The sequence below is a fragment of the Hydra vulgaris genome, chromosome 13 (assembly GCF_038396675.1).
Source record: "Hydra vulgaris chromosome 13, alternate assembly HydraT2T_AEP".
NCBI lineage: Eukaryota > Metazoa > Cnidaria > Hydrozoa > Anthoathecata > Hydridae > Hydra > Hydra vulgaris.
The window spans coordinates 5,135,420-5,146,327 of record NC_088932.1 but is presented as its reverse complement, the minus strand read 5'-3'; the positions used below and the strand labels follow the sequence as shown (position 1 = coordinate 5,146,327).

At 29.2% G+C, this 10,908-nt stretch overlaps 1 protein-coding gene across 1 annotated transcript; it reads left to right on the top strand.

The window, feature by feature from the left end:
• Window positions 1-9,009: 9,009 nt before the first annotated feature.
• On the top strand, window positions 9,010-10,245 carry LOC136089564 (uncharacterized). The gene has a single exon (XM_065815615.1). The coding sequence runs from the start codon at window positions 9,010-9,012 to the stop codon at window positions 10,243-10,245; it is 1,236 nt and encodes a 411-aa protein (XP_065671687.1).
• Window positions 10,246-10,908: the final 663 nt, after the last annotated feature.

Genomic DNA, 10,908 nt, shown 5'->3' with positions numbered 1-10,908 from the left:
TTATACCTATTTGATTTTTTATCTTTAATGTTTTTAGTTTGGCTCTTTGAAGCATTTGTTTTTTCGCTTTTAAATCTATTGTTATGTCTTTTAAATTTAACTAAAGTTTACTAAAAGCCAACGTGAAATAACGTTGTAAAGCAACACCGACAAATTGCATCATGACAGCAGTTTAAGTATGACAACAGGCTACCGAAAAGCAGGTAAATTGTAATCCAGTTGTTTTTTTGTTTTGTTTTGTTTTTCTTTTATGTCTACTTATCTGTTGCAAATTTTATTTTAGGTTTGTCATACGACGCATTAATGCAATATAAAAGATCAAAGTTTACATATTTTTTACAATTTGTTATACACATATTTGATTGTAAATCAACTTTTTTTTGTTTGAAACGTATTTTTACTCAATTGCTTAGTTATTTATAATAAATTTATTTAGTTGTGTGCATTTATCGTTTTAAAGACAATTTCCTTTTTTAAAGAAACATGTATCAAAGGGATACCAAAAAATTAATAAGTCATAAATAATTTACGTTCACTTCATATTAATCTTATTAATTAAAGTTATAAAAAATATAACAAGAATTTAGCTTTAATCTTTCGTCAATTTAAGGCATGATGAAGTGTTATTATTTTGTGTCAGTAACTAAAAACGTATTGTGTTGAACTTAGTAATGTCTAGGAAAATGGTCCTGCCATACACTGATATGACCTATGTCGGTTGTAAATTACTCAAATAACGTTAAATAACTGGTAAATTAATTTATTTTAATTTTACAGATAGTTTAATTTTTTAATTTGAAGACGTTTTTTTACAGGGTATTAGTTAAGGTTTCGCAACTTTAAATTGTGGAAAACAGTCACTATAAATTAAGTAACAGACCGTAACTTGTATTACGGGTTGCTTTCTGCTAGTTGTTTATTATTATTTAAAGTATAAAAAAAAAATTTAAATTTCCCAGCCTAAATATTGATAAAAATAAATATTTCTAAAACACTGCTGTAAGTTTGAGTCTTGAAATAGTAGACACAATTGCTATTCAATAATGACTAGTATAGCAGCTTTTTCATCGATTGATTAGTCGATGCCAAGATATCAATTATTGCATCGTTATTAATTCTCGGAAGAAGGTCTTTTTCACAAGACATCAGAATGAATGACTGTAAACTTGACTGGCTCATCAAATTTCTTAATCTGTTCAAAATATATTTCAATTTCGAAAATGACCTTTCACAAGCAACTTTTGATGAGGATAATGTCAGCAAAAATTTGTAAGCCAGAAACAAATTTGAATACGCAAGACTATGCAATTTAAACTTCTGGAAGACAAAGTAACAACAAACAATACATTTTTTGCAAGATTTGCATTTATTTCTGTGGCTGTCACTGTTCTCCACTTCTGGGATTGTAAAGACAGTTTCAGATTCTTCTGATTTAAATTGTCGCATGTTGTCCGAGACAGAGTCAGATACTTCCGTGTCAAATATCAAATTATATTTATCTTCAAGAGTTATGTTGAAACTTTCCCATTTCCTTGCAAAGTCTGATAATTCCGTTTGAAGCTGACCTTTTGTTACACTAGCATCAAACTTTCTGAGCAACTCACTCAGATGCTGCAATGCGCCACTAGGCATTTTTTCCAAAATTTCTGCAAAATTTCTTGGATCTAAACAAGATATATCAGCATATAAACTACTATACTCTGAGAATCTCTGTTTTAAACTACTGATGCATTGCCAATACATTAACTTACATCAACGCCTACCTTTTTAAAAACGCCACAAACCAAATCACACATTCCTGTTCCAATTGCTGACGTGCAATTGACTATCGATATTACGCGTGCATGTACAGTTTCGATTACATATCGGATCACAACAGAAAACTGATCCTGTACCTTAATATCTTGTGTGGTATCAATTTGAACACTAAACATACCGGCTTCTCTAACCTCTTCCACCATCATGCTTGTTTAAGATGTTGTTATTGCATCAATGACTTTATTAACAGTCGCTTTTGTCAGAAAAGTGACCAAGTCGCTACGACCTCTTCTGTTGCCAACTGAATCATGCGGGGATTTGCTTTTTTAAACCAACAGCGGATCAAATTTGCGAGTTAGCAAAAGAATCTCAAAAAAATTCCCATGATCTACGCTGTCATCAAGCAACGTGTACCCAGACTCTACTGCACCTCTGTAGCTTACCAGTAATTTTTAAAGTTTCGATGATTCTTTCTAAAATTAAACTTTAAAAATTATTGGTTAGTCCACGCTTACCAATAATTTTTAAAATTGTTTTGCTTCGGATGAAATTTAAAAAATGATTTCAAAATGTCTGCTTGTGGTTTTAAAAAATAATAATAATTGTTTTGAGTTTCTTCTCTTGGCTTGCATTGATTACTGTTTAATTTATTTGAGTGTCAGAGTTAGGATAAGAGGTTGCACTGTCATCAAAACTATCTGCTGTTTGAAACTTAGAACCATGTGCATCTGCCTCATTAGGTGAAAATAATACCGCATCAGCAGCATTGCAAATTCTAAGTTAGTACTAAAATATGTTGCAAACATGTTCGTTATCTTTTTACATTTCTGTCCATCGTTCTCTAAATGTGTTCTCTTTCCGTTTTCGTTCTTTCTCAGGACTTCCTTTTCGTTTATTCGTTTTCTATTGGGTAGAGTATGTATGCCGGAAATAAACTAAAATAATTTGAAATTTTATTTAAATTATTTTACACACACAATAATTATTATATTATTTTAAAAGTAGGGGAAAAAAAAATTCATTTTATGTTAAGTAAATGGTTTATTTCAAGCTTATGCGCAACATTTACAAATAATTTTTTTTTTTTAAGTTCATACAAATGCTGATTTAACAATGTGGAACCCATAGGATAAAGTTTCTACGGCGTTCCCAGCGCCCCTCCTTTTGCATTTAATCATAAAAATCAAGAAAAATATTTATAATACACAATATCATCATAAGTAAGTGACATTTTTTAGAATTATAGATGTCTTATAAAATGAAAACATAAAATTGAAACATTGATTTAATAATAATAAGGTTAAACAATAATGTAATCCTGTTAAACGTTATTTATTTACAGATAATGATAAATAGTATTCGAATTTCGAATACTAAACTTTTGTAGAACTATTAGACAAATAAATTTGGTTTGAAACCGTAAATTCAAAAAAAACTAAAGCTGTAGATGACTTGACTTTTTCTTTCTTTTTTTTTTTTTTTCTTTCTATTTTTGTAGTGGCGCGTAGGGCCTCGTATCTCCCATAGGCCTATAATGTCAAATAAGCTATTTTAGCTTTTGCCTAAATCCGCCATTGAGTTCATATGCTTGCCAAAACAATTTCGATGTGCAATCAACAAAATAAATAGTACAACAAACATAAATAGTAACATAGTTTATAACAACAAAATATTATCAATAATACCAACCTGTGACTTTTCTCTCAGTAAACAATAACAAATTTAAAAGCTACGTCATTATAAATTAGAAAGTTTATCATTTGTTAACTAATTTGGTTTGTTTACATTAGTGAGTTTAAGCATATAAGCCTTATTTTGAGGCAGTGCACAGTGGGCCAGAATTTTTTTTCCGTGGCCAAAAGTACCAAAAATGTCAAATAAACTTTTATTTTATTTTATTATTGAAACATAGGTGCTTTACTTTACTCAAAAATGTATCCGTTTACTTACTAGAGATGAAGGCAAGCTTGCTGGAACCATTCATAATGGCTTTAAAATTTTCAAATTTTCGTAAATTTTTTTTTTCAAAAATGCTTATCCTCAAAATCTACATAACTTTTTTCAATTAAAAAAGCTTTCGACTATTTTTATTTTAAATAAACATATTAACTTAGTGCTTAGAAAAAGTTTATGTTTTAGTTATATGTTTGTATTTAATTTATTCATAATATGTCTCAGAATTGTTGGTATTTTAAAGGTATTTTTCTAAATTTCCTCATCTCCTTTTTCTAAATGCCACCGGAAGACTAACTAATTTTCTGATTTTTGCATTTACAAAACGGCAGTTATTGTTAAATAAAAAACCAGCTGCGACCATGTATTCTTTATGATATATTTTTTAGTTTAAAATTGGCGACATTTTTTGCTTTTATGAAAAGACCAGTATAAAGTTAAGATATTTGCTTAAGGAATATAGTTTGTTTTTTTTTTAATTTTATTTAAGACATTGAACCGTTATCGTTTAAATAAACTTTTTTGTTATTATTTTAATGTTTTCAAAAAAGCAAAAAAAAGGAAAAATCATTTCACAATAAATACATCAAATTCAAATATTTAAGTATTCGATTCCAACCAAATGCCGCTCTCTTGAAATTGGAATTGGAATGTTATTTAGGAAGTATAAAAGTTGTTTAATACTATTAATTAAAATCGGCTGCGATTAGATAAAATTTAAACTTTAAAATTAAAATCGATTTTAAAAATTCAAAATTTTAGACTAATTTAATTCTTACTTTTCAATGCGTTGTGACGTGAAAAAATTTGTCTGGAAATTTGAAGTTTATATGATTCTATATGATTACGTAAAGACTAATTAGTTGATAATTGCAGCGATTTGATTAAAAAATTGTAACGTTAAAAACTTAAAAAAGCCTTAAGCACAATAAATTAACGTAGACACTATAAGAAAATTGAAGTTAGATACTTGCATATACTGTAAATGTTAAATAGTAGTTAAACAAATAGTCACTAGCATCCTGCACATAGACTTTTAGTGAACTACACTTACTATATTTTATATTGTCAATATTATATAAATATTTAAACTGAGAATTTATTTTTTATAGCTCAAGGTTAAGTTTATTCCTATTTTACAATTAAGTGCACATAATTTCGTTTAAATGGAAAGGTAAAAATAATATAAATAAAATTTTATTCAGTAAGTTCAAAGTCAGCATAGGAATAAAATGGGAAATCAGTGTTTTCATTTTTAGATGATCCGATAATGTTATTGTGCTCATTTAAATTTCTTATTTCATTTATGTTTATTGGTCTTATTTTTATCATCAAAATCATCATCCTCATCCAACTCTTTATATCCTTCATCCGCATATATATCATCATTAGCATCATTTGTATTTTCCTTTCCAGTTACTTGAAAAAGAAGATCAATTGCGTCTCCTTCTAGATTCATTTTTTTACGTTTACATTTTGATCTTGCATAGTTTAGAGATGAAAGAATTGGGTCACTCGAAAACATTAAATAATTGAATTGTTCCGTCATTGTAGCTTTACGATCAAATTTACGAGTGTGTTGGAAGCGAATATTTTTATTATCTTTATTCGGAGCTTCAATTGCTTCTTCAGATTTCATTCCAATTGGTAGTATAAATCTAGATATTGTCAGACTACTATGAATGAGTAGTTTGTGTACTAAGGCTAGCATGTATAACCATGAGTACTCTAGAACAAATATATCTGCTGTTTCCAAACAATATGTTTTATATTTAGCTATTTTAATTTTTTTATTCAAATTAATGACTGTTAGTATAATGTATAGCCTGTAGATCAAATCTTTCTTGACTCCTGTTATTCGCGAAAACTCTGCATGCTGACGAAAAGCACGACAAGCAGTATTGCCATCATTTATTGTCCCAGATCCACCTTGAAGAGGCATGTCAACAAAAAGGCCAATTTTTGCAAACTCACGCTGAACAAACTTATTTTTACAGCTGCTAATTTTATATTTTCCGCGTATTTGCCACTCTTTAATATCAAGTCTATAACATATATGTAAAATACACTCGAGACATCGAATCCATGCATGTAATGACAATAACCCAAGCTCTAAGCTTTGCGAATCCGTTGAACGGATCAGAGCTTTATCTAAGTTGCTCATTAATCTTCGAGAACATTTGCAAATATTACAAACTTGAACCGATTTGTTGTCACAAATTGCTTTTACTACTTTTCTATCAATGATTGTAAGCTTAATATCGAAGCTCACTTCAATTACAAGCTTCTTTTCAGCTTCTGGTTTCATTATTTCTACATAAATAATCATTGTTCTCTCGTCAAGTAAATTAATTTGCTTGTCAAAGTATTTTTTTTCTTCTCTTAAAACTAAAGGGTTTTCAGCAATATACTGAATTCTTAGTGGGCGGCAGAATCGCGTTGAAGAAGGGACTTGATTTTCCCAAATTGTCACAACTCAATGCGATAACTTAAGTGGCACTAGGCAAGTAGAAAACAAACTTTGATCAGGCATTAAATCATGGCATTCATCATTGTTGTTTTTTTGGACGGAAAATCTTTATACTGCTTTTGGCTACTTGCACCGTTGAAGCCCTATTTGCAATACAAAATCATTCCTATACAGGATTCAAGGGAATCAAGTTGAGATATTTTATTTTTATCAGTAGTTAGTTGCAGCATTTGATGAACTGCATGGTGTAACATTTCTTTCAGTGGAACTTTGCCTCTCATTGCATCTTCAGCTATATAAATACCATCAGGATAACACTTTTATTTTTCGTCGCAAATGTTGTTATATGTAGAATATATATTCGCATTACACTTAATTGAGCTATTTTGCATAACTTGATATTGCGTCTTCGCTGCTTGTAAGATTTTATCATGGTCATGGTTTACTAACAATATGGATTCGTGCCGACGTTTACTTCGGTAGGACATATCTTCGTATTTCTGACATGGTGTCCCAAATGACTGTTCATTTAAGCAAGAAGCATTTAAATCGACAGTTTGTGATGATTGTTCCCAAGGTTGTTGAATAATTAAAGGCAAAATTTTATTATTAAGCCAAAATGACTCGCCACTCAAAAATTTGCTCTTATTTTAAAAATATTTTTTGCTAAGTTTTGATCGGCATTTGCATACAAATTCGAGAAGAGCTTTTTCAAAAAGAGTAAAATCATCATTTAAATTAATGGATACGTTTAATTCATTTTTGAGCATACTATTATATTGATCAACGATTTGTCTTGACGTAAGTTGTGATGAAATGTTGTCTTTAATTTTTTCAAATACTTCAAGTCGAGTTATGTTATTATAATAACAATGTTATATAAATAAAAATGTTTATAAACATTTTTATAAGATAACTTGATTATTTATAAGATAAGAGTTTTAATAATGCTACTTCAAGAGAAAATTTAAATATTCATAATTTTGTGTAAATTTATGCAAATAATTTTTTTACTCTCAGAACATAATTGCAATCAAATCGCTGCAATTATCAACTCATTAGGCTTCATATAATCATATAATATCATATAAACTTCAATTTCCAGACAAATAAATTTTTTCATGTCACAATGCATTGTAAAGTAAGAATTAAATTAGTCTAAAATTTTGAATTTTCAAAATCGATTTTAAGTTTTAATTATAACTAGTCGCAGCGGATTTTAATTAATAGTATTTAACAACCTTTATACTTCCTAAATATCATTAATTCCAATTTCAAGAGAGCGGCATTTGGTTGGAATCGAATACTTGAATATTTAATTTTTATGTATTTATAGTGAAATGATTTTCTTTCTTTTTCTTTTTTTGAAAACATTAAAATAATAACAAAAAAGTTTATTTAAACGATAATGGTTCAATGTGTTAAATAAAATTAAAAAAAAAAAAACTATATTCCTTTAGCAAATATCTTAACTTTTCATAAAAGTCGTTTCATAAAAGCAAAAAAAGTCGTCGATTTTGAACTAAAAAATATATCAAAAAGAGTACATGGGCAGCTGGGTAATTTTTTGAACAATAACTGCAATAATAAGAAAAACACCTTTAAAATACCAACAATTCTAAGACATATTATGAATAAATTAAATACAAACATATAACTAAAACATAAACTTTTTCTAAGCACTTAGTTAATATGTTTATTTAAATAAAAATAGTCGAAAGCTTTTTTAATTGACTCAGGGAAATCCCCTTTCCAACGCATCGCACTTAAAACGTACGCTAGAAATCTTATTTCTTACCACTGCTCAAAAACGTACGCTACATGAATAGGGTAGGGTGGGGTAATATGGATTGTTGGGGTAATATAGATATATTCAATAAGTATCCATGGAGAAAGTTATCTATACATAATTCTAAAACTTGAAAATTACCAACAGTTTCTACACATAATTGGCTTCTTTTTTTTTTGCGTTAACAATGTTTATATTTGATTTACATAAAGAGTTAATATATAAAACACGTTGTTTTGAAAAAAATATGAAAAACATTATGTTTTAAAACTTTTGTCTGCAGACTTCAGTAATATTACTTATGGAAGTTTAATGATGTATATTCATTAGTTGGACCATGATGTAACAATATGTAAAATTTAATTTATAAGTTCTCTAACCCATATTGATAAATAAACAAAAATCTAAAATGGGGTAAAATGGATATACAAGTAAAATAATAGTGGGGTAAAATGGATATATATAAAATCCTACTTACGTTATAGTATTTTATTACAAAAACACAAGCTACACGAAATTTAAATATACATAAATGCTCACTTTTGCTTTTTAATATAGTATTACACATTTTTCAGTGACATATAATAGTTTTATATAATGCTTCTAAACTACTTACATTAAGATTATAGTTCAAATTTGTTTTCCCTGAATGGCTTGGGTAAAATTCAAACTCCCATCTAAATGTTTTATATTTTATTTTTGTATTCCTCTTTACTTAATATTTAAATTATAGACTTTATATAACTAAAGTTTGTTTTAAAATATTTTAGATAAAATAATAAAACTGAAATAAATTATTATGCCTCGTGAATACCAACGCAAGACTATAGGTACATATGATCACAGCAAACTAATGACTGCCATACAGCTTGTTAAGGAAGGAGGGTCAGTATACAGTGTATCAAAGTCTTCTGGAATTCCGTATGGGACATTATAAGAACGATCCCATGATCAAATCCAAAGGAATGACAAAAGAATCGGAAGCGGTCGTGGGTTTGTTTTGAATAATACTAAGGAAAATCTTCTAGTAGAAGCCTTAATGTACTTAGCTGATAAGGGTTTTCCACAAGATAGAGAAGATATCAAACTGATGGTTAAATCCTATATAACATTTATTGGCAAAAAAACTCTATTCAAATATGACAAGCCAGGGAAACACTGGTGCATGTCTTTTGAAAAAAGATGGAATGTAGTCCTTGGAAAAAGAAAATCTGAACTTTTGACAAAAGCAAGAGCTAATGATCTTTCTCTAAAAATATTGACAGATTTTTTTGAGTTATATGAGAAGACATTAAACAATAATAATTTATTTGATAGACCACATTGCATATTTAATTTAGATGAAACAGGTTTACGTACAGATCCTACAGCAGGAAAAATCTTTGTTCGTAAAACATCAAAAACAGCCTATTACATTGCTCCATCATGTGGTAAATCAATGTATACTTTACTGTTTTGTGGGTCAGCAAATGGACAGTGTCTACCTCCCTTTGTCGTCTACAAAGCCATCTACCTTTATGATGTATGGTGTCAAAATGGACCAGAAAATGCACTGTATGGTGTAACAAAATCCGGTTGGATCGAGGACTATATTTTTGAAAGTTCGATTGACAGGTTTATTATACATGTAAAGGATTATGAAAAGCCTGTGTTGCTGCTATGTGATGGACACAACAGCCTTTTAACATATTCTACTGTTAAAAAGGCTCTGGACAATCATATAATTTTACTTTGCTTACCTCCTAACACAAGTCATGCATTACAACCTCTTGATGTTGGTTTTCTTGCTCCATTGAAATCCCATTGGAAGAAAATCCTTAAAGATTGGTTGAGAGAAAGCAGACATAAAAATGTTGACAAGTCTGTATTTCCAACTTTACTAAAAGCTCTTATCAGTAAGATAGATAACAAACTCCTGAAAAGTGGTTTTAATGGTAGTGGTCTTTACTCTGTTGACAAATCAAAACCTATGAAAAAGATAGTGAATATGCAACCAAAGCACGAGGAAGTAGATAAGTTTAATAAAAAAGAAAATGTTGTAAAAAACCTGCAGAGAGCAATCGATTCTGTACTTACACCTAGCCCAAGTCAACCTACACTGACAGCACTTACACATTCAAAAAAACGCAGAGCACGTGTCCAGGCCAAAAAGGGAGAAATTTTAACAGCACAAGATGTAGTCGCAAGGTTACAAGAAGAAGAAAAGAATAAAGCTGAAAAGAAGACTGTATCAGTAAGTAAAAGAAAACTGCTTGACATAACCAATATAGTTTGACTTTTTAAATACGTGAAAAGCAATAAGTGTGATATCAAATCAAATATAATGAGTATCCTTATATCAAATATAATGAGTATCCGCATTACCCCATCAGTGGGGTAATTTGGATATATGAAAGGTGTTGTTAAAAGAGGATTAGTATGTTAGTTATTTAAAATATATTTATGTTTTACTCATTGTGATTTTATTGTATACACCCTGAATGTAAAGAAAAATAACAAAAGTTTTTATGGTGGTTTTTAACTAAAAAAAAAATTATGTTAGAAAAAAATATATCTAAAATTCTATCCGTATTACCCCTCCCCACCCTAATTAATGAGTTTAAAACTCAAATTTTTGTTTTAACACACTCGAGTGGAGTCGAAGCTCTCTGCATTTTATAAAAAAGATTTTCTTACCCTTGCGAGTACTCACAGATAAACGGTTATAAGTCTTCATAATATCTGGAATTTCTAAAGCTTCATTTAATCTAAAAATATCTACTTTTTGGAATCGAAACTCTGACCACGCTTCATAGTCTGGTCGCTACATGTAAAAAAAAAAGGAAAACTAAACATTTTGTGTGGACATTTTAATTTTTGTATAGACTTGTTCCATATAACTTAAGAAGTTTCCATATAACTTAAGTAGTTTAAAAATTTTTACGTGCCGCTTGGAAAC